Here is a 23,663-nt window from a genome sequence, read left to right as displayed (position 1 = left end):
TGCAGTCTAACTCGATGAGGTAGGGGGGAGGCTTGTGGTTAATATCACAATCTGCCTCGGTCGTTTGGCTGGCGTTCTCCATGACTTCCTGCAAGCTCTCTGATCTCCAAAGGCAGAAGCTGCTCATTATTTCCCAATATCTGTTCTCTGCTCCTAAAGTAAATCCTCAATTTTTAGCTGGGAACATTGCCTTCCTGGAATAAAGACTTCATTTCCCAGTCTTCTTCGTAGACAGGAGGGGTCATAGGACGGAGACCTGTCCAATGGGATGTGTGCAGAAGTGACTTGTGCCTCTTTCGGATTGTGCCCTACAAGAAAGCTCATTCTAGGCTCTTCCTTTTCCTTCTTACTGCCGAGTAAGGGACAGATGTGGGGCTGGCTATCTTGGGAGAGTACAGGAGTAATCTAGAAAGAGCTTAGTTTTCTGACTCCCTTGGAGTTGCCCAGAGGGTTGTGTGAGAAAAAAAAAAATCGTCTATGATTTTTTTTTAAGGTACTGTTGTTTTGTCATCTCTATTTACAGCAGTTTCATCCACATCCTAAATAATGTGGTTCTGTCCATTTTTAGTTCTCCTTTTGTAATTAGCATTGGAATGCTCCTAAATGGAGTGCTCCCATTTATTATTTTTAAAAAGATTTTATTTATTTATTTATTTATTTATTTATTTAAGAGAGAGAGAGGGGTGGGGCAAAGGGAGAGAGAGAGTCTCCAGCAGACTCTGTGCTCACTGCAGAGCCCCAGGTGGGGCTCAATTTCACAACTCTGAGATTATGACCTGAGCCTAAATCAAGAGTCAGATGCTGAACTGACTAGCCCTTCCCCCACCCCCCGCAGGTATCCTGCTCCCATTTATTTTATTTTCTATTTATTTTATTTTTTTAAAAGATTTTATTTATTTGACAAAGATCACAAGTAGGCAGAGAGCCAGGCAGAGAGAGGGGGGGAAGCAGGCTCCCTGCTGAGCAGAGAGCCCGATGTGGGGCTCAATCCCAGGACCCCGAGATCATGACCCAAGCCGAAGGCAGAGGCTTAACCCACTGAGCCACCCAGGCGCCCTGCTCCCATTTATTTTAAAGTAAATTCCTTGTCATCTTGATATTAGAAGATAATCATAAGACTTTTATTTTCTCTCTTATCAGAGAAGAAAAGAAAAAAATTGAATTCATAAACCAATCTAAAGCCTAGTCTTTGGGGGAAAAAAAAAAGATATATCTCTGGTTGTGTTAATCATTACAAAACAGATAACAATTCTGGGAAAATTCTCTAAAAAATAGATGTGGACATTTAAAGTAATAGGCCTAATTTAAAAAAAAAACCAACCTTGGTAAAAATCATAAAAATACTGAATTGAAGAATAATTTGGTAAAAATATAGATTACCAAAATCAGCTTAACAGGAAGAAAAGAACAAAACAAAAGACACGAAACCCCAAGAGAATTAACCTGTAAAATTTCTACACTCAGAAGTTTCACAAATGAATCTTTCTGAATGTTTTTTAACAGGATAATTTTTGCTGTTTGTAACTATCTCTAGAACAAAAGCTGTAAAGCTATAAGCTTTGCTGAATCTGCAAAGGACTCAAATCCCTGATGCCCAAACCTGACACAGGAAGGAGAAACAAAAGGAGAGGCAACTTCTTGTAACAAAACAATAGGATTACCTTTTTTTTTTTTTCTTTAAAAGATCATGAACTAAATCTAAGAGTATATTCTAAAAGCTCTTATAGGCTGTACCCAATAAGGCATCATGAATTCACTGATAAGAAACTATTTGAATATATTAGTAGTTAAAATTTAAATTTATATCATTTTATTGTTTTAAAAAATCACATGATAGCATTCATTGCCCTGACCTCTCTCTCTCACACGCAATACATATATGTCCTAAAGAGTATCTCTTTTAGACCAATATCATACTTGGTTGTTCAAATTCTATAGGCAATTCCAGCAACCTTGTAAAATCAGTACAATTTACTGGCACTATTTTATAACATAGGATCTCCCAAAGCATTAAGCTTTAATAACTTAAGAGTTCAAGTGCTACAAGCATACGAAAAGCATCATTTTAAGCTTTAAATTCCTTTACCTTCACTCGGTGAATTTTGAATAATAAATGTTTAATGGCAAATGATGAGGGGAATATCACACAAAAAGAGTAGCTGGCCAGAAGAAATAGAATGTATGGAAAAAAACCTTGACAAATATATCTCTGAAAATAAACACCAACCAAATGAGAATAGGCAAAACCTATTTATTCAGAATTTGCTATACCAAAGGAGTCAGTCAATGTTCCTTGCATTTCGGCAGAAACTCAAAGTCAGGCAGGGGAATGAGAAAGTTCTACAGTGGGGGATGAAAGGAAGGCTTCCAATATGCCTTCATTGGAGGCTGGTGGCAGGAGAAGTCTGGAGGCTAGCACTGGCAGTGAGGCATCCTGTGTGATGGGTTAGCAGTGTATAATCAATTTTTTTTCTCTGGTTGATCCCGAGTTAGAAGCGAGGATGAACTTTAGGAAAGCTGTCAGTTATTGATGAAGTCCTCATTATTTGGGGCTGTTAGAAAAGGGATTGTTGGTGGCGCCTGGGTGGCTCACTGGGTTAAAGCCTCTGCTTTCGGCTCAGGTCATGATCCCAGGGTCCTGGGATCGAGCCCCGCATCGGGCTCTCTGCTCGGCGGGGAGCCTGCTTCCTCCTCTCTCTGACTGCTTCTCTGCCTACTTGTAATCTCTGTCTGTCAAATAAATAAATAAAATCTAAAAAAAAAAAAAAAAAAAAAAAAAGGGATTGTTCAGCTTCCGGGACCGTGGCTGGAGATTTGCAATCTGGCTCCCAGCGTTGTTCACTGCGGACAAGGGAGTTGGTTTCTGGGGAGGCTGCGCTGCTGGTAGGTCAGAGTCCCTTCTCTGTCCATGGTTCGGCTGTTGTGCACTTGTATATTCAGTATCTCCTATGCATAACCTCAGGACGGCCTTATTCCACCATAAGCCGTAGACCGAATAGTTAGGCAAGGGTTCCCTGAGACCTGAGAATTATTTCAAGGGTTCCTCCAGAGTGAAAATATTGAGAAAGGCTGACTCTGATTCCTCATCTGTGAAATGAGGAGTGAAGGATAGGAGTGGTTTTTGTTTGTTTGTTTTTACAAAATCAAGTGCCCAACATGGAGCCCCTCAGGTAGTAGTAGACTTCTGGGGAGGTGGTGTACGGACAAGCCCAGGTTGGCGCCCAAATGGGGCCAAGGGGGGACAGCCATAACCCATCCCTCAACAGGGCACAGGGCTAGGGACAGCCCGGATCCGATCTCGTGGGAAGACCCTAGGGCGACTGCCGCCGGCAACAATGTGCGAGAGGGTGCATTCACTCACATCCCGGGGGACCACTGGGGGGGGCCACAGCGCCTAGCCCGCCGGCCCACACCAGCTACTCCGTGGCCGGAAATGTGTGGACCGCCGACCGGAAGTACCTCATCGCGGAGACTCCCGGGAATTGTAGTTTCATCCAGTCCAGGGGCATCTCGGCTGTGTCTGGAGGTCTCCGAGAGCGGTGTGCGCACTTCCGGACCTCAGGCTGGGCTCGCGGTGGTCAGCACCTTGGACCTGGCGGGTCCTGAGGCCCCCGCGGCATCTGGGACTGGCTATTCCCTCCGCCTGAGCGGTAGAGAGGGCACGTGTGGCAGAGCCACGGCTGCAGAGCTGGCGGACGCTGGGAGGGGTGCTGTGCTGGGTGGCGGGTGGTGCGGGGGGGGGGGGGGGGGGGGGGGGGGGCTCCGTCTGACGTCTACTGGGGAGGGTCGGGGTTCCTGTCTGGTTTGGGGCGGGGGCCGTGGGCAGGCTGGTCTCACTGCTTTTCTGCCGTCCTGCAGCCAAGCCTCGTCGGAGCCCACGGTCCGCAGGGGGCTTGGTGCGGTGGACCCAGTGACAGCCGTGGCCCTGGTGAGCTCGGGGGCAGCTCTACCCCCAATGGTCACCCCTCTTTCCCGATGGTGTATTTGTTTCCATCCCTTGACCTGGAGTTTCTCTGCCCATCCAGGTCCCTGAACTCCGCTGGTGCAGCCCGGCCTCCCGTGGCTGAGGGACTGCTGAGGAAGGAACCCCCTCCTGTCCGACCCTCTGTCACTCCTTCAGACCCCACGTCGCAGCCAACGGTAGGCTCTGAGCTATGAGGGCAAGGAAGGAAGGATGTGAAATGATTGGTACTTCATGGATCTGCGGTGGCAGTCATCATCCGACAAACATTTGTTGAGTGTCTGGGACAGGCACTGGGGAAGCACCGAGTCCCATCCTTGGCTAGAACCCTATGGAGGTGTCCGTCCTGTGAAGAGATAAGGGCCACACCAAGGTGTGGGTGCTCTGATAGTTATCCCTACTGGATGAAGGGACCCCCAGGCAGGAGGTCAGTTCCTGCTGGGGGAAGCGTGACTGAGTATCCGACTTGAAATAAGGTCTCCATGGGTGACAGGGGGCAAAAGGATTAGGGGTAGGGAACAGTCTATGCAAAGGTAAGAGGCCCCCATGAAGCGTGCAGGTACTGCTGGATTTTGCACCATGGCAGAGCCTGGGGGCAGTGTGGTGAGGCTGGAGGCTGGAGGTGGTTTTGGGGAACATATCAAGCTGGGCTAGCGGCTACAGACTGGGTTCCATTAGCACCTGAAGTGTTTTAGGCAAGGCAGTGGGGTGATGAAATTTCTCTTTTGGTGTGAATATGACCAGCAGTGAGTAGAGTTGATGTGGACTGAGCTAAGGGGGTAGGAAAAGTGAGTGGAGGAAGCCAGGCCAGCGCTGGCGAGGGTGAGAGAAGCGGGGGGTGTGCGAGTGCATCCGATTGCAGAGTGTCAAAGAAGGCAGGAGGCAGACACGGTTCAGTGTAGATGGTTCTTTCCCCACACTCCACGAAGAGAGGTAGAGCCACAGTGGGGGTACCCGGAGATGCAAAGATGGGGCTGGATCTGTAGTTCTTTGAGACTTTTTTGCTCAAGATACAGAACACACTTGAGCCGGGGCGGGGAGGGGGTGAAGTGAAACTGGTACTATAGTTCTGCATCTTGATGAGGCTTATCAGTTGTTTCCATCATGACTTGAATTTGGGTCTTCTTCTTTTTTTTTTTTTTTTAAAGATTTTATTTATTTATTTAACAGACAGAGATCACAAGTAGGCAGAGAGGCAGGCAGAGAGAGAGGAGGAAGCAGGCTCCCCGCCGAGCAGAGAGCCCGATGTGGGGCTCGATCCCAGGATTCTGGGATCATGGCCTGAGCCGAAGGCAGAGGCTTTAACCCACTGAGCCACCCAGGCGCCCCGAATTTGGGTCTTCTTGAAGGAGGTTTTCTTCTATCACAACCCATAATCTTTTCTTAACTGTTTTCAGCTAGTCCCTTTAGAAAAGATCTCCAAGTACAGTGAAGTGAGAAAAGGAAACTTTTTGCAGTCACCATTTAGACGGAGGAGATGTGAAAAGTTTGTTTGATTTGGATTTTCTAAAGATCTAAAACCTTATAAGTACCATTGGAGCTATTTTAATATCACCCCTCATTCCATTTCCCTTCCTCCATGGGTAACAACCCCTGAGATTGCTTTATTCTTACATGTTATTTACTTACTAGATGTGAATGTGGTCATGAACAATATATTGTTTTGTGTGTTCATTACCTTTGCCTGTATTTCTTTGGCTGTGTCTTTTTCTCATTTATTTCTAGTATTTTTTTCATATATTCCAGATACAAATCCATTTATGGCTTATGCACGTTGCAAAAATCTTGACTAGATTTTGATTGAGACTGGTGTTTCCTTGATGGATCTATTTCTGAGTACCGATCCATTTTATTTAATGTTTAGTGGTGGTTGGTTTTTTTTCTTTTTTTCCAGTTTTCTGTTGCTTTGTCAATTTTAGGATTTGATATTTTTCTAGGAAACTGTCCAGTTTAATTTCCAATTTATGGCATTGCATTGTGTTTAGTGATCTTGTAACTTAAAGACATCTCTGCTGTATCTGAAATTTGTCTTTTTCTCATGTTTAAAAATTGGATTTTTGACTCCTCTTGCTTTTTTGATCAATGGTGCTCGAACTTAGTCTATTTTATTAGTTTTAAACATAAACCAGTTATGTTACTAGTTTTAATCTTTTCGAAGAATTGATTGTATTTTCTTCTTCACGGTTTTTTATTTGGGCAGAGCTTCCGAAGTAAAGAAAAGTCACAATGGTAGAATGTACAGAGAATTCCTGAACACTTTTCATCTGAATTTCTCAAATGTGAGCATTTTACCACATTTGTGTAGGGGGCTTGAGGGATTTCAGGGCCGATTAAAGAAAAAGATACGACTGTGTGACCAGGAGCACACACAAGCTTTATTTAAGCGTGCAAGTGAGGGCGAGGTCCCTCACAGCATGAAACCATCCAGAGGTTAGGGCCAAGGGGTCCCCTTCCCAGAAGGGAGGAGGACAAGGATACCCCTGGGTATCTCTGGCTCAGAGGTTCTTGGGGTCTCTCTAGCCACATGGTGTATTTTATCTCTGGCTACCTGATGCTGGCTACAGATGCATGGGGTAGGCAAAGCAGGCTGGCTCTAAATGACTAAAAATCTGTTTCTATTTGGCTTGTCTTTAACATGAATGCACATTAACATTGGAGTTTGGTGCTACTGGTCTTTTGAGCTGCTGGTCTCAGCCTGCTAGGGTCCACTCCACAGAGGCCATCATTGAATCATACATAGACAACTTGCTTTCTCCTTTTCCTCTCCCCTCCATATATATGCGTGTGGGTACACACTTCGTGTGAATTTCCCAAAACCAAGGCCATTGTGTCACGCAGCCACAGGATAATGATCAACACCAGGAAATTAGCACTGATACAGTACTGTCCACAGATCTTACTCACAATTTGCACCCGTCGTCTCAGGGAGACCCTTTCTGACTCAAGGAGATCTCCAATCATGCGCTGCTTTTATCCCTCCAGTGTCCCTTTGTCATCTTTTCTCTGGAACAGATCCGTAGTCTTTCCTTGTCTTCAATAGAATAGCAATTTTGACGAATCCAGGCCAGTTGTTTTGTGGAATGTTCCTCAGTGTAGTTTTGTTGAATGTCTCACCATGATTGCATTCAGGTAATACATTGGTGGCAGGATTTTTTTTTTAAGCCGTTCTATTATTTCTTTGATTTCCTCTTTTTAAAATCTCTGCTCAAAAAAAAAAAAAATCTCTGCTCATACTTGTTTCTTTTATGGCTTTTGGGTTTACATTTTTCTGTGCTGGCCTCCTGCGATGCGTGTCGTTAATTTTCCATTTTTATCTAATGAGTATCTTAGGGCTGTAATTTTTTGTTAAAGTATCTTAGGGCTGTACTTTTTTTTTTTTAAAGTGTGTCTTTGTAACTATATCTCCATTTTGATGTGTAATATTTTTGCAGTCATTGTTATAAATAATTCTGCATTCTTATTATTTTCTAGTTGTATTGCTTTTTGGTTTAGAGAGTGGCATCTATGCAATATTCATTTTTAACATATCTGTCGAAGTTTATTCTTAGCTTTTTTAGGTCAGTTTTTATAACTATCCCAGATGTGCTTAAAAAGAATTTATATTCTCTTGTTATCAAGCGCATTCTTCTGTCCGATCCCATAGGTCAAGTTTTTAAATTGTTAACCAAATGTTGTATACGCTTGCTATTTGTTTTTTGTATCCGGAATCTTCATTTCTAAAAACACGTGCTAGAATCTTTTCACTATGATAGGGGATTTGTTGGTTTCCCCTGCGTGTTTTACATGTGCTTGGGCTACGTATGCCTCCCATCCGTGTGTTCGTGTGCCCAGACTCAAGATCAAGTTGGCCTCTGGCCCTTGCTTTGTCTCTGCAGTGGGTGTCTCTCTTGCTTTTTGTAATTTTTTTTTTCTTTTTTAAATGAATGTGGGGCATTGTTGGGGGGTGGGAGTGGAGCCCTCTGCTCCCCTGTTGCTGTACGTGGGGCTTGGAGGCTGGAGGTTGGTCTCTGCAAGACCGGTTAGGAGGGGACAGGGCTGGCATTTCCTGTTGCTCTGGTTACGGTCTGGCCGTAGCCTCACTCCATGCCTCGAGTGGGCTGCTCACTGTTCCCTGCTGTTACTTTCTCTCCGTGCTGATGCTTGGCTTGTTTCTCAATGCTGCTTGGGCTGGTGGTAGGGGGCCCTGCGTCCCTGAGTCAAGGGGCTGGCACCTTGTCAGGGCTGCTGCCCCTCCCTCTGGAGTAGGAGCCTAGGACACATGCCTGCTCCCTTCCCACTGGGGAGTTTTTTTCCCCCCTTTTCCCTGTCAGGAGCTGGCAGTCTCACCTGTGCTCGGGAAGCAACAGGTTTTGTTGCCCTTCCCTTGGTGCAGTATAAGACTTTGTTCCTCAGAAGTTTCTGGAAGGATGGGGCTTCCCCGTGTTTTCCACAATGGCAGCCATTCTCCTCCTCCAGACCTTTGCTACCCAGGGAGTCTCTCTATGGTCTCGTGCCCAGCCCTAAGCCTTCTCCTGAGCCCTCCGCAGAGGCCTGGGTCCCAGATGACCCCACACCCAGTGATTTAAAGCAACACCCACTGTCACCTCGCAGCTCTGTCCAGTCCAGAGGGACGTGACTGGCTGTCATTCCGTTCAGGTCTTCCAAGGCCAGAATCAAAGCGTGGGACCGTGGGCCTCTTCCCCGGGGCGCTCAGGGTACAGTCTGTTCCAGGCTCATGGGGGTCGGCAGAAGTCAGCATCTGGTGGTTTGAGGCCCAGGGCCCCTGATTCCTAGTTTGCTGTCAGCTGAGGTTTCTCTGGGCTCTTCACACGGGCTGGCGTGGGGTCCTTCTTGTGTTTACACTTCTCTGCCCCGAGTCAGAGGTAGATGTCCTGCCGATGTTCTCACGTGAGTCTCACCACACTGTCTGTCTGTTTGCAGGTCTTCTTAGCGTCTTGGCAAAGGCTAAGGATCAGGCTGGGACCGGGTGGCTCAGTCTGCATATTCCAGCTCCTTTCTACCCCCAGACTGCCTGGAAGCAGGAGCTGAGCCTCCGCCCCGCGGTAAGTTCTCCGCAGGAGAGCAGAGCTTTGCCAGTCCTCAAGCCCCAGGCACCCCACCAATAGGTTAATTCTTGTAAAGGTGACCCGGGGAGCAGCAATCTACTTTGGACGCAGGGCACCCTCTCTGAGCTCCCCCTTAGAGCTTAGGGCTGAAGCTGGAGGTCCACGCAGTACAGGGCAGCCCCCAGAAAAGCGTCCCTAAAACAGCCAAGGACCTGCTTGCGGACGGTGAATTTGGGGGATGCCATCATATCGGGATCATCTAGGATTTGGTTTAGGGGAAGGTTTGCTAGCTGGAGAGGGATCCCCTGCTTTAGGGTATGAGAAACAGGAGCAAGGGAAGGGATCCCCGCGACTCTTGGAGGATGGCGCCCCCCACCCACCTCCCCACCCCCCATCCCCACTGCCCCGCACTCCACTCGTGAGACATAGACCCTCCTCGTATAGTCCAGGCATAGAAGTTGTTTTCTTAACCTAAGAGTATTTCATTTTTCCTTCTCATGTTAAAGACGAAAGAAAATGCGCGTGAGAGCGGTGTTCAGAGCCGCCCAGCTCTCTAGAGGCCGAGCCAGCTCTAGCGCCCAGGGCTCCCGTCCGCCAGGCGGCGGCTTCCTCCCGTGCGCCTCGGGTCATCGCTAAAACCCGCCCCTTCCCACCTTCCACCCCTTCAGACCCTCCCACGGATTTCCTCTCCTCCAGGGGAAGGACTCTGATAGGCGGTCATGGAGAGAACACCCAGTAAGATGATATATTTTTATGAAATATTGAAATATTGAACAGTGAGCATATGTCGATTGTCTTAAAAAAAATTAGTTAAATGCCACGGTTTCAAAACGGAGCCGACCACGCGAAGGTCACTGTTGTTAACATTGTGTGTGTTTTGTGCAGAATTTTTTTCTTTATATGTTTTTACAAAAACCCACTCTACAGGCTGAAATGGGATGTGCACAAACAGGAGAGAGAGGAGAGTGTCCCCTCTGACCAGGGTTATGGACCCACACTCTTGGGTCTGCATTCCTGTCCTCATTTCCCTGGAGGCGCCAGGACAAAGTACTACAGACGGGGGCGGCTTGAAGCTCAGGGATGGGATCTGTCTCAGCTCAGGTTGGGCTGGGGCTTGTTCCTTCTGAGGCCGTGCTGGGGCACCTGCTCTGGGCCTCTCCCCTGCTTCTGGGGGCTTGCCAGCAGTCCTTGGCATTTCTGCCTTCATCTTCTCTGATGTTCTCCCTGCGCCCAGTTTTCCCTTTTCACAAGCATGCCAGTCTCACTGGGTTGGGGCACCCTCCATCATCATCTGCAAGGACTCTATCTCTAAATTAGGTCACATTCGGAGACACCAAGGGCTAGGATCCCCGGCATATCTTCTTGGGGGACAGAGTTCAACTCAGAACACGTCCCTGCCAGGAGGAGCTCTCTGGTAACCCAGAGTGGTTCAGTCACTTGAAGTTGTGATGAAGACCAGTCTTTGGCTGGCTGCTGTTGGTCTAGCGCACAGCTCACTCTCCTGCCCAGTTCTGAGCTTCCCCTGCTCCCCGCTGTGGGGCTGCAGGTCTTCATTCCCCAGATGGAAGGCCTGTGATTGCTTCTGCCTCTCCTCTTCCTTAACCCTTCGTTCTCCTCATCGGACTGCTTCTTTCTTCACCAGGGGCAGGGCAGGAGGAGGGGAAAATAGCACAGATGTCTCCTTGCTTGGTTCTCTTGGTAGCTTCACCTGCCTAGCTGGCTGCCCTCGGTCATGCTGGAAGCCACCTGATGGCCTTTTGGGGGTGCAGAGCTTGTGATACCAGCCCAGGCTGTCTGGCAGATCTCGGTGCCCAGCCCCAGTTCCTGGCTCAGTGGTCCTTCTTCTCTGTGTCCTTGCAGTAGAATTCACGCCCACCTACCTTCCCACCCTCCAGGTGCCACCAGGAACTCTCACATCCTGTTCCAACACATGGAGGCTGGGCACAGGGCTCCTGGTCCTGCCCCCTCTCTTCACCTGATCACCATGGTGGCCCTTGCTGGCCTCTAACTTCTGAGTTCCTTGGTTGCAAGGCTCACTCTTGCTGCCGGGCTCCTGCATGCACAAAGTTGTCCCCGGAGAGCACGCCCCCCCTTGTCTGCTGAACCACCATGTGCCCCAGAGTTCTGCACCTGGGCACACATCCAGCCCATGGTGGGGGCAATTTTACCCCCCCTACTTTTTGCAGGCTCCCTCTGGTTCTCTTGTAACCACCCCCCTTGGCATGGGAAAGAAGCAAAACCCCACGTACACCTTCAGTAGACACCTCTCCTTCTGCCATTCCTTCTCCAAAGGGAGGCATCTGTCAGGTTGGGTCTAGCAGCTCCCCCGGAGAATTTGGGGTGTTTGGGAATTTAGCTGAAACTCCAGGGACCTGGGAAAATCCCATCCATCTACCTGATACCCATCTGTGAATCACGTGTTTATGGATTACATATCCTCCTTTTTTTTCTTTCCCCCACTTACTGGTCTAGCCAGAAGCGATTTCCATGTCTGATAGTTTCTTGTATGATAGTTTAAATTGATGCGTAGCATGGCATGCTTGAATTGTATCAAACTTGACTGACTAATCTCTTATTTTTAAAAATGTAGGTAGTCTCTAATTAAAACCAAAACACCCTCAGAATTCTTTACGGAGTTTCTATAACTCTAGAGTTTTAGTGTCTCTGCAGACTTCTCGGACCCAACTCCCGCGTGTCTCTGTCCCGAGTAGGAACATACGTAAGATCAACCTCGTGTGTGTTCAGGAGAGAGATAGGTGTGGGGTCCAGTTGACGCTTCCAGCCACAGTAAATTTGCTCCTGAACCTTCGTGTTCCTGTTCCCTGGCAAAATGAGGAAAGGAGGAGGAGGGCTCAGGAGAAGCCATCAGATCTTGTCCCATATTTGGTAAGTGGCAGAGCCAGACCGGGACTGCTTCCCGGGCAGAAGTCAGCACAGATGAGCCAGGGCGGTTGTGATGAGGAGTGACAGCGGACAGACCGCCGGTGCGGGAGGAGGAGCGCACGGAGCCCCACACGTCCGGGGAGGGCCTGGAGGGCCACGGCTCCTTGCCCCCCGCCCGCCCTAGCTGAACTCCATTTAATGGACTCGGCCTTCAGGAACCCATTTTTATATTTTCCTGGGAGTGGTCCTCAATGACTGCCAGGGGCAGGCCTGGTGACGAGCTTTGGGTTAGAAGCTTAGTAGACAACAAATGTTTTAAAAGTAACATTTATATGCGAAGTGCCTGGTAGTCATAGAAAAAGTTAGGAAATTCATCTAAGGACAAAGAAAGTATTTTATAAAGTGGTCGTGACCCAACTGCCCAGAGCTAACCACTAGCCTTTTTGTCTTACATCATTTCAGAGATTGTTCTGCGTGAGCATGTGTGTGTGCATGCGTCTGTGTGTGTGGGAGCCGGTAGTTTCCGGCCACCTTTTTATTCAGTGATGAGTATGCTGTCGCTAAAATAGTTTTCCATGATTTTATTTTCATAAGTTACATAGCGGGTTCATTTCCCTTTGGAGGTAGTGTGTTTACTCATCCTCCTTCATTGGTTGTTATTTCCTCTTTTATTTCGGAGTTTTAACAAAATGTAATAAATATCTTGGCACCTAACTCTTTGCCTAAACTCGTGACTGTTTCTTCAGAATAAATTTCTATGAATTAATTTCTGGGGAACGAGGGGAGGGGTTAGTAAATGGCACACTGATGACTGAAACACAGATACATAGGTGGATTAAGTAGAAAAGTCGAGAGTGGACCCCCACAAGGTGGGGTCCCCCATCACATGCCAAGGCGAAGGCATTGTGTGGTGGTGGGGTCCTTGGGGGGAAGCCTGTCCTCCCCCTGTGCCTGCAGTGAGCTTGGCCTCTCACGTGCTCTCCTCTCCCCACCCCGTCTCTGCTTCCACAGGTGTCTGCTTTTCCCGGCCCATCAGAGAAGGACCATGTACCAGGTGAGTATGGCATTTCTTTTATTTGTTTTAGATTTATTTATTTGATAGAGTGAGAGCACAAGCAGGAGGAGGGGCAGAGGGAGAGGGAGAAGCAGACTCCCTGCTGAGAGGGGAGCCTGATGTGGGGCTCGATCCCACGACCCTGAGATCATGACCTGAGCTGGAATGAGGAGTTAGAGGCTTAACGGACTGTGCCCACCCCCAGGTGCCCCGTGGCATTTCTTTATACTCTACTCTGCTTTCCTGGGTGGGTTTGGGGATGCGTCTAAAAATGCATCCAGTAAAAACAATGCAAACAGGACCCAGGGTCACTGAAGATGGGAAATGAGTAGAAGGAGGCGGCCCTGGGCAGGGCCGGGCGGATAGAGTTAGGAGCTGCTCTATAAACTTGTGTCTGACATTGCTGGCTCTTGGAAAAGACGGATTCCATCCAGTGTATGACTTGTGTTGTCTGTTGGGACTGGCATGTCAACTTCTTAGAGGAAATAAAGCTGTTTTCGGTACTGAGGAGTTCACGTGACGGGCCATGGCATGAGCAGGCAGGGTCCTCTGTAATGACCACACTGCGGCAGAAGCACCAGCAAAGCTTCTGCGACTTTTTCCCCAACTAAACAGTGGATCTTCCATCAGTGTGGAAATCCGTGAGCGCGGTTGCTTAAGGAATCAAAATTTGCACTTCTGCGTAAACAGCCTTGTGATGTCAGACTAACCTAGGGGAGACACCGCATTGTGCAGAGGAAGGAACGAGTCCCATGTTCTGCAAATTCCTTCTCATAGTAAGTTTGGACACAGATGGAGAGTGAACAGCTCAGTTTCAGTCTTTGGCAGGAGCGTGGAGGGAAGATGGGTAGAGCTCTCCTGGCCTTTTCTCCTGGGCTCTGAGGTTCCTCTTTTCATGACTTAGACCTCACACATCTGCCCTTGGCCCCCCTTTCTTATGGGGTCACTGTGATCTTCAGATGTCAGTGATGTTGTCTGCTCCCAGCCTGTGTTCTCGAATTAGTCATGACAGGTTCCTCTCTTTACTCTGGGTGCAGGAACTCGTGAACAGGAAGTATGCTGGCCAGAATCCACGTTTCAAGAGCCAGAAACCCAGCTAGAACTAGTCTAGAACTAGGCAATACCTAGACCATGGGAGGAGCAGGTGTGCAGCTGGGACTCAGAGACTGTCACATCGAGGAACGCAGGTGTCACATGGAGACTTTCCAGCCCCTTGCCTCTGCGTCTGTGACTTCCTTCTCATACACCAACATCATCCAGGAGGCCAGAAGTAGGCATGGCCCACACCCCACCCCCAGGAGTTCTGCCAGAAATAGGAACCGAGTCCCCTCACAGAGCCAGTTTGCGTGGTCTTTGGGAGAAACTCAGACTGGCCAAGCTTAACCCACGTCTAGGGCCAAGAGGCTGGGTCAGCAGTGGGGTGCCCCCAGGAGCACCACCTGCTCGGGGTGGGCGCAAAGGGAGCCTGCTAGCCCAAGAGGGAGCTGAGGCCTTGTGGACGAACATTACACACAGTATAGTAAGGATACAATGCAGGGTGGTTAACTACAGAGCCTTGGCCGTACAGTAGATCTTCAGATCTTATTCATCTTTTGTAACAAACACTGAACCCTTGACCAGCACCTCCCCGTTTCCCTGCCCCTCCCAGCCCCTGGTACCATCCACACTAGTCTCTAGTTCTAGGAGTTTGGCCATTCTAGAGCCCTCATTAAAGTAGGATCGTGCAGTGTCTGTCCTCCTGTGTCTGGCCTATTTCGTTCTGCATAATGTCCTCCAGGTTCATCGTGTTGTCCAAAATGAAGGGATGTCCTTCTCTCTCATGGCCAATATTCTGTAGTATGTGCACACCACATGGTCCATTCATCTGCTGAGGGACACTTAGGCAGTTTCCATCTCTAAGCTACTGTGAACGATGCTGCAGGAGGCATGAGAATGCAGGTATCTCCTTGAGACCCACATTCTATAAGATCACATCCTCTTCTAGCACAGAAACATTCATTTCTTCCTTCCTGCTTTGGATGCCTTTTATTTCTTTTTCTTGTCCAATTGCTCTGGCCAAACTTCTAGTACTGGGTTGATCAGGAGAGGTGAGAATGGGCCTCTTTGCCTTGTTCCAGGTCTTAGATGGAAAGCTTTCACCACTGAATGTGATATTAGCTCAGGAATTTTCATAAATGGCCTTTATTGTGTTGAGGTGAGTTCTTCCTATTTCCTCAGTTTGCTGAGAGCTTTTAATCATGAAGGGTGTTGAAGTTTGCGAAATGCTTTTTATGCGGCTGTTGAGCAGATTTTGTGATCTTTATTCTTTGTTCTGTTAATGTGCTGTCTCGATTGGATTTTCATGTGTTGAACCATCCTTGCATCCCAGGGATTAAATCCTACTTGGTCATGGTGTCTGATCCTTTTACTGGGCTGTTGAATTTGATGCGCTGATATTTTGGTGAGGGTTTTTACATCTATACTTATCATGGTTATTGGCCTGTAGTTTTCTTTTTGTGTGAGGTCTTTAGTTTTGATATCAGAGTAATGCTGGCCTTGTAGAAGGAATTTGGAAGTGTTCCCTCTTTTTCTGTTTTTTTTTGGGGGGGCAGAATTTAAGAAGGATTGGTATTAATTATTGTTTAAATTTTTGGCAGAATTCACCCATGAAGTCCTGGGCTTTTCTTTGTTAGGAGTGTTTTGGTTACTTCTTCATTCTTTTTATGTGTTTCTGGTATGCCCAGGCTTTCTGTGTCTCCTTGATTCAGTATTGATAGGTCGTATTTTTTTTTTTTTTTTAGAATTGTGTTAATTTTTTTTCTAGGTTGTCCAGTTCATAGGCATAGAATTGTGTATCATAGTTTTTCAGGATCTTTTTATTTCTCTGGCATCAACTGTAATGTCTCCTCTTTCATTTCCTATTTTATTTATTTCAGTCTTCTCTTTTTTTTTCTTAGCTAGCCTAAGGTTTTGTCAGTTTATCATTTCAAAAAACCAACTCTTAGTTTTATTTTGTTTCTATTATTTTCTCTTCCCTATTTCATTTATTTCTGCTCTAATCTTTATTTCCTTCTGCCAATTTGGAGCTTAGTTCTTTTTCTAGAGGTACAAATTTAGATTGTTTATTTGAGATTTTTTTTTCTCTTTTTCAATGTAGGTGTTCATTTCTACAAAATTCCCTCTTACTACTGCTTTTGTTGCATCCCTTAAGTTTTGGTCTGTTGTGTTTTCATCAGTCTTAGGATATTTTATAATTTCCTTTTTGATTTCTTCTGTGACCCAATGATGTTTAAAAATGTGTTATTTAATTTCCAATAATTTTGAATTTCCCCCTTTTCTATTACTGATTTCTATTTCATTTCATTGTGATTAGAAAAGATACTTGGAACAAATTTGGTCTTCTTATGTTTGTTAAGACTTGTTTTGTGATCTAGCCTGTGATCCATCCTGGAGAACATTCTGTGTGCTCTTGACAAGAATGAGTATTCTGTTGCTTTTGGGTAGAATGTTCTGTAGATATCTCTTAGAGCTATTTGGTCTATAGCGTTGTTCATGTCTGCTGTTTTCTTGTTGATGTTCTGTCTAGACGACCTACCCATTATTGAGAGTGGACTAGTTAAGTCCCTTACTGGTATTGTAACGCTTTCTGTTTCTCCCTTGTGATTTATCAATGTTTGCTTTATATATTTAGGTCTTTTGATGTTGGGTGCATATGTATTTAAAATTATTATATCTTTCTGTTGAATGGACCCTTTTATAATTATAAAAGGACTTTGTCTCTTGTGACAGTATTTGACTTAAAGGCTATCTTGTCTGATACAAGTATAACCATACCAGCTCTCTTTTGGTTACTACTGCGTGGCATGGGACATCTTTCTTCATCCCCTCACTCTTACCCAATATGTGTCCTGAACTCTAAAGTGAGTCTCTTGCAGACAGCATATACTTGGGTCTTTGTTTATTTATTTTTTTTATCTATTCAGCCACTCTATGTGTTTTAATTTGGGGAGTTGAGTTTATTTACATTTAAAGTGATTAATGGTAGGTAAGGACTTACTATTGCCACTTTGTTCATTGTTTTCTGTTCTGTAGTTTCTTTGTTCCCCTCCTCCTCTCTTGTCTTTATTGTGGTTTGAGAATATCTTATAGGGATATGTTTTGATTTTTTCCTCTTTATTTTTGTGTATCTATTGCAGGTTTTTTTTTTTTTTGGTGTGATTACCATGAGGCTTGCACTGAATATTTTAGACTTTTAGCAGTCTCTTTTAGCCTCATAACAACTTAACTTCAATCACATATGGCAACTCTACACTTTACTTCCTCACACATTCAGGCTTTGTTACTTATGTCAGGTTTTACTTCCTTTTATATTGTGTTTCCATTAGTAAATCTGATTATAGTTATTCTTATGTTTTTGTCTTTTAACTTCCATATTTGTGTTAAACATGATTTAGATATGGTTACAGTCTTACCACATTCAATATAAAATAATTTGTTGTTTTGGTCCTTAATTCATCCAGAGAGAGAAGATGAAGGAGAAGAGAAAAGAGAGCCAAGCCCTGTTCTGCATGTGTAGAATCCTTTTGTTCTTTTCCTCTTGTTGCCACCTTAATTTTGACAATATCTCATGTCATGATTGTAATTGTGCCCTAATTTTATTTACTCATTCTCTCCCAGTGATTCCCTACCTTTTTCTACATCCTGTCATCTCTTGTAGCTCTGCTCCTTAAATACCGTGATGGGAGTCCCCATTGTCTTGTAGGAGAAAAACCCTTTGTCTTGTGATGTATGCGCTCGTGTGCTCTCTCTCTCTCTCTCACACACAAATTCTACATTGACATTCCCAAGTATTTGCACTTCCTACCAGATTTTTTTGTGACGCCTTGCTTTTGCTCATGCCATGCCTCTTGATAGGAAATACCCTTTAGGGGTAGCACATCAGGACGTGCTGTTGATCTTTCATGATTCTGCACAAAGGCAGCCTCCAGTGAAGCTTAACTTGACATCAGACATTTGACTGCTGTCTTTGTTCTGTCCTTAATATACTTCCTCATAGCCATATGGAAGTCTTAACGTTTATCTCGCTCCACCAGACTCCAGAAGCTGTCAGAGCAAGAGTAATGCTGCGTTCAGCTTTCAACCCCAAGCACCAAGCAGAATGCCATTAACCTATAATCTTCTATAGATGCTCACACACTGAATGAATGAATGCATGAATAGAGATCCAGAAGCGAGATCTTTCCTAATGAGCTTTTTCTTCTCTTCCACAAAATATAGTACAGAGTTAGGGGCATGTTAAGTTCCCAAATCACTTAACATGGGGAAACCTGACATCAAAAGTGTTAACACCCATCACTGCTACACCTTTGCCATGGTGCTCTGTGCCAAGCATTCCAGATTAATCAGGAATGTGTTGTTCCAGCGGTCGTTGTCATTCAGAGACGTGGCTGTGGGCTTCACCCGGAAGGAATGGCAGCAGCTGGACCCCACACAGAGGATGCTGTACCGGGATGTGATGCTGGAGAACTATAGCCACCTGGTCTCAGTGGGTGAGGCGAGCTTCCCATGTTTCCCAGTTCTATCCGAGCTCCTTTCTTTTCTCGCTTACGCAAAACTTCTCAAGGACTAAGCATGTCTGGCCTTGGGTTTCAGTTCAACAAGGCTCTGGCTCTTATCTTGCCCGCGTTATTTGTGAATTTACCTCCCAAGTTAGAAACCCATTCTTCAGCCAAGATGGAAGTGTTTCTTGAGCCCCCTGAACCTTCTGCTTCCTTAGATGGCCCACGTGGCTTGGCATAGATCCTCATAACCAGGGATATTTCTCATCAACAGGGTATCAAGTCACCAAACCAGCTGTGATCTCCAGGTTGGAGCAAGGGCAAGAACCATGGATGGAGGAGGAAGAAATCCTCAGATGGAGCTTTCCAGGTGAGAGAGGACCAGCTTGCAGGGCAGGGTGGGGTGAGTGGACATCTGGTTGGTCACAGAGCTGAACTTCAGGTGGATTTCAGGCTTCTTAAAAAGGCTTGGATCTTTGCAAGCAGTTGTGGAAGCCTTGGCCCAAGACCTTGAGTTGCCCCAAATGACTCCCGCTACCTGCACACATCACGTGACGATACGGGATCACACTCCTTTCCCTGGGTTTTAGAGAAAGACCTATTCTATTTTTATTCTTTTATTTTGACCCTACTGTCCCCATCTGAGACCTTGCTTGCTCAGTTTTTCTCTAGAATCTTCAGTCTGACCCTTTCTCCCATGGTTGTGAAACAGATTTCCTCATGTTTTCAGGGATTTGTAGATCGTCCCTATTTTAAAATAACTTATTTTTTGCCACTCATTTTTATTTCGTTGTCTTTTCTTTTACCGTAAAATGCCTCAGAAACTTAGTTTCTCCCTTTTATGTGACTTTAAATGACTCTTCTTTCAAAACTATGTAACATGGCACCATTTTGCTTAATGGGTCATAAATTCCTTTCTCCCTGTCCCAGTATAATCCCGAGAAGAGTGTTTATCTTATTTGTCCTTATTCTGTGGGACACACATGGTGGTCACTGACTCTTCCTTTCCTCTTCCTTCTGGGACCTTTTTTCCTTCCAGGATCTTTTATCAAACATTTGTTTCAGGGACGTTGTTATTAATCAGGGATGCACACCAGAATCACCTGGGGAGCTTTAAAAACACCCCCTGGCTGGGTCCCAACCTGGGACACCATGATGTAGGCAGGGCGGAAGGTCAGTAGGCATTGATTTTGTCCATTAGGAGTTTGGTGGTGGGACTCAAGAAACTGTAACATTTCTAAACTAAGGATCTCCTTGGCTGCTCTGGGACTGGGTATGAGAGGTAAACCAGCAGGTACAGTTTGTGGTTTAAAATGTAAACGAAGCTAAAAGCAAATGAGGATGCAAGCACGGGATGCAGAATCCCACATTTAAGAACCTCTGCCTGGTTGCCACAGTGACGGGGACACCAACAGGCCCCTTACCTTTCCAGTTTTTCTCTCATTCCCTTTTACTTGCGTGTCCTCACCTTCCCAATTGACTGTGTCAAACTCATTAATAGCAAAGCTACGTGTATTTACTGTCCACAGTAAATCTCTCTTTTCAGTATCCCACTTTTTCCTTTCAAAAGCCAAGGGATATGGCGCCTGGGTGGCTCAGCGGTCAGGCATCTGACTCTTGATTTCAGCTTGGGTTGTGAGATCGAGCCCCGTGTGGGGCCCTGTGCTTGGCGCGGCGTCTGCTTGGGATTCTCTCTTCCTCTCCCTCTGGCCCTACCACTCAGGCTCACTTTAAGATAAGTAAATCTTAAAAAGAAAAAAAAGCCAAGAGACTAGAACGTGTTTGTAGTAGGTTTATGATTGTGATGATTGAATCTTGGCAATGAGGTGTGAAACCACAAAGTTAATCTTCCTCCTAAGTGTTTGTGAAATCATTTAGTTTTGGGTCTTGACCCTTGAAGGATTAACAAGTTTGTGTCATTACTTTTTTCTCCTAGAAGAAATTTTGCAGGTTGACCACCCAGTAGGAAAACCACAGGAACACCAAGACCAACTTCTGAGGCACGTTGTGTTCCTAGACAAGCAAGAACCGACAAAGAAAGGGCACCACGAGTGTAACCCAATTGAAAAGACAGTCTGTCAGGACACAAAACTTGCTCCTTCAAAACAGCAGGTCCATACATGTGACTCGTGTGGAAGGAGGCTACCATGCAATGTAGACGTCAGCCCCAACGCCTACCTTGCAAGAAGGCGATTTGAGTGTGACGGACAGGGGAACCTGTTTCTCTACTCCAAGCTCGAAACACCCCCTTCTGGAGGGCGGCCACGTGAGTGTGACCAGTGTCGGAAAGCCCTCCGTGGGGACCAGGCCCGGAGTGCCCACTGGGGAGCTGGCGGCGCCGAGAGAGCCCACAGGTGCCCGCGTTGTGGGAAAGGCTTCTCCTATGAATCAGAACTCAGGACACACCTGGATGTGCATGGGGGTGAGCAGCCCCCTGCGCATGGGGCCCAGGGGCTAGGCTGCAGGGTTAGCCGGGGAGGTCACCCCAGAGAGAAACCCGGGGGGGATGGCAGCGGCGGGACGATGCCATCACAGAAGACGAGCCTGTCATTGCCCGCCTCAGCTCTTGCAGGAGGGAAGCCTTACAAGTGCTCCGAGTGCGAGAAGACCTTCTCCCACAAGTCCCGCCTCATCGAGCACCACCGGTCCCACACCGGGGAAAAGCCCTACGGCTGCAAAGAGTGCGGGAAGTCGTTCTCGCGCAAATCGTGCCTCATCATCCATTTCCGGACCCACACCGGGGAGAAGCCCTACGGCTGCAGCGAGTGTGGGAAAGCCTTCTTCCAGAAGTCCCACCTCATCCTGCATCAGAGGACTCACACGGGCGAGAAGCCCTACAAGTGCAGCGAGTGTGGGAAAGCCTTCTCGCAGAACTCCTGCCTCATCATACACAAGCGAACTCACATGGGCAAGAAGCCCTACGAGTGCTCCGAGTGTGGGAAGACCTTCTCCCAGAAGGCCAACCTCATCCGCCACCACAGAATCCACACCCGGGAGAAGCTGTACGGGTGAGGGGAGAGCGGGGGCTTCAGCTCCCGAGTCCCGGCGTGTCGGTGGCGGTCGCACTTCTGGAGGTTGTGAGTGTGGAAAACCCTTCCGCAGGAAGTCCACTGCTGTAGGTGTGTGGAGATGCAAACCCAGGGGAGAGTGGACTAGTCAGGAGAATCAGGAAGGGCTCGTCTCTTAAAACCAATGAATGATGCTCTAGAGTGATACATTTTTACAGGGTATACCTCATTATAAAGTCTATCTGCATTAACTGTGGCTATAGGGCTTTGAAATCTGTGACAAAATTAAATCATTAAGACAATAGGTCTAATAAACATCAGAGCAATCCCAGGGGGCACATAGCAGGTCTGTTCCTGAGGACGCAGCCTAGAAAGAGTCTGATTTGTTTTAAGCCATGTTGGTAATTGACTGTAAATGTGAGCTTGTCAGGCAGATACACCGGAGTGGATGGAATTACCTGTACCAGGACGTCCCACATGAAATCATGCCCTTTTGTCTCTGTGACGTACTCCGTACCCAGAGCAGCAGGAGCTTATTAGGCCAGGACTCCAGACCCCAGACCAACATCCCATCCCATTTTTTGTTTGCTTGCTGGATCTGAATACCAGCCATTTCCTGGCCTCTCCTGACGATCTCTCCACCCACTGGTTCATAATCAGGTTTCATATCGTGTAAGGTTAGAGCTCCCTTTCCTGGCAAAACGGTGGTCCACCTGAGGCGAAAGCCATTCCACCATAAGTGACCAGAAATGATGGCCGGTAACAGATAAGATTCTTTTAAATGCATAGGTGGGCTGGCAAGAAAACTAGTGCAGTGTCCAGGTGCCAGCAAGGCAAGCCAAGCGGAGAGCCAAAGATGCAGTTGGAGGCCAGAAGCTGGAGTTGCCCCGAGCGTTTAACTTGGTTTACCCCAAAGCTCAGGTGTTTGAGACCAAAGGAGGACGCAAGGCAAGGCCGTGGGGCACACAAGGCGAAGAGTGGGTCCTGAAGTAACTTACAGAGTCAGAAATTTCAGAAGTCTGTACACGCAGGGAAAGGGGGGGGGGCTAGCGAAAAGTCTCCCTTGCTCCGGAACCTTGTCTGCCTCTCCTTCGGGCTCTGATGGGGAAAGGTTTACCCCGATGATTCATGAGCTCTGACCAGCATCCTGTATGAGTCAGAATTTGGAATTCCTCTTATTCCTGTCCCAGTCTTAAAACTAAGCAGTCAATATAGAAATTTGCCCCGTTTTGAAACAGATGACAGAAGCAAACACAATACGTTTTGGAGGGGAACACCCTCAACCCACATTTGCCGGCGTTTTGACATACAAAACCCCACATGACTTCATAATCCCCAGCTGCAAAACATGAAAAACCAAGCTACAGCGAGACGGATAACAGACACTTAAAATAACGTCCAGTATTTTAGGGTCATGGAAACACAAAATTCTAGAGAAATAACTACCTTCACAAATGATTGAAAGCAAAGACTTAAAACCACATGACAGCAAGGCACAAAGCCAGAGAGCTGGTCTCTGGCCAGGGGAGCTCACAGAGTGTCTAGAAATGAGAAATATGGGCATTGCAACGTGAACACCAAAATGCTGAGCGGAAAGCCCAGCGGGAGGCGATACTCAGCTGCAGAGAAAGGGAACAGAGTGGAGCAAAGCAGATTCCTAGGAGTCTGTCTACAGAGAAGCATCTAGATTAAAACGCTACAAGCAAGCAGGAGTTCCTAAGAGGCAGACTACAGGAAGACAAGAAAAGACGGCTCGGATCTGACAAGATGTGAGCTCACAGGCTCAGGCAGCCTGTGCCCAGGCGGGTGAACAGTAAATTCGCATCTTAGATAACGCACCTGTACCTGTCGACAGCTGGCTAAGTTGCTCCGAGGTATCGCAGCTCCACACCCAAAACATCTGGCCGAGCCGTCTGCGGGGACCCGCCGTCTGTGGGGACCCGACACTGTCGCCGGCCCCTGGATCGCAGCTGCAAAGCCACGAGCAAATGTGAGGTCCCGCATGCCTGCCTCCCACATCCTTGCAAGCTGTAGACTCCTGCTCGCCAGCGCTTGTCTGCCTTATGCGCCCCTTAGCCAAGACCCCCGTGGCACTTACCTAAACCCAGCTTCTCTGGTTTGAATGGACCAGTGTGGTCCTAGCCTACGGGCCCTAATAAAGTTGTGTGCCCTGGG

The 23,663-nt window shown here is 47.0% G+C and overlaps 1 protein-coding gene and 1 long non-coding RNA gene across 8 annotated transcripts; both read left to right on the top strand.

Annotated features, from left to right (window-relative positions):
* The first annotated feature begins 3,505 nt into the window (after window positions 1-3,505).
* On the top strand, window positions 3,506-4,069 carry LOC116876514. Its single transcript, XR_004384399.1, has 3 exons — window positions 3,506-3,650; window positions 3,859-3,928; window positions 4,026-4,069. It is a non-coding gene; the product is annotated as an uncharacterized LOC116876514 (long non-coding RNA).
* Window positions 4,070-4,111: 42 nt separating this feature from the next.
* LOC116876511 (zinc finger protein 300-like) lies at window positions 4,112-21,858 on the top strand. 7 transcript variants are annotated; one of them, XM_032872742.1, is made up of 8 exons: window positions 5,952-6,240; window positions 8,882-9,003; window positions 9,513-9,741; window positions 11,666-11,892; window positions 12,901-12,943; window positions 18,345-18,471; window positions 18,755-18,850; window positions 20,417-21,858. In XM_032872742.1, exons 4-8 carry the CDS (start codon window positions 11,837-11,839, stop codon window positions 21,490-21,492), a joined length of 1,398 nt encoding a protein of 465 aa, XP_032728633.1. In that variant the 5' UTR covers window positions 5,952-6,240; window positions 8,882-9,003; window positions 9,513-9,741; window positions 11,666-11,836; the 3' UTR covers window positions 21,493-21,858. The 7 variants fall into 7 exon arrangements, with proteins under 7 accessions (XP_032728629.1, XP_032728633.1, XP_032728635.1 ...); XM_032872738.1 differs by lacking the exon at window positions 5,952-6,240 and adding an exon at window positions 4,112-4,140 and having other exon boundaries at window positions 11,666-12,943; XM_032872744.1 differs by lacking the exon at window positions 11,666-11,892 and having other exon boundaries at window positions 5,953-6,240.
* Window positions 21,859-23,663: the final 1,805 nt, after the last annotated feature.

The sequence above is a fragment of the Lontra canadensis genome, unplaced genomic scaffold (assembly GCF_010015895.1).
Source record: "Lontra canadensis isolate GAN:19392208 unplaced genomic scaffold, GSC_riverotter_1.0 scaffold45, whole genome shotgun sequence".
NCBI lineage: Eukaryota > Metazoa > Chordata > Mammalia > Carnivora > Mustelidae > Lontra > Lontra canadensis.
The sequence above is the reverse complement of the archived record's forward strand: the minus strand, read 5'-3'. Positions and strand labels throughout refer to the sequence as shown.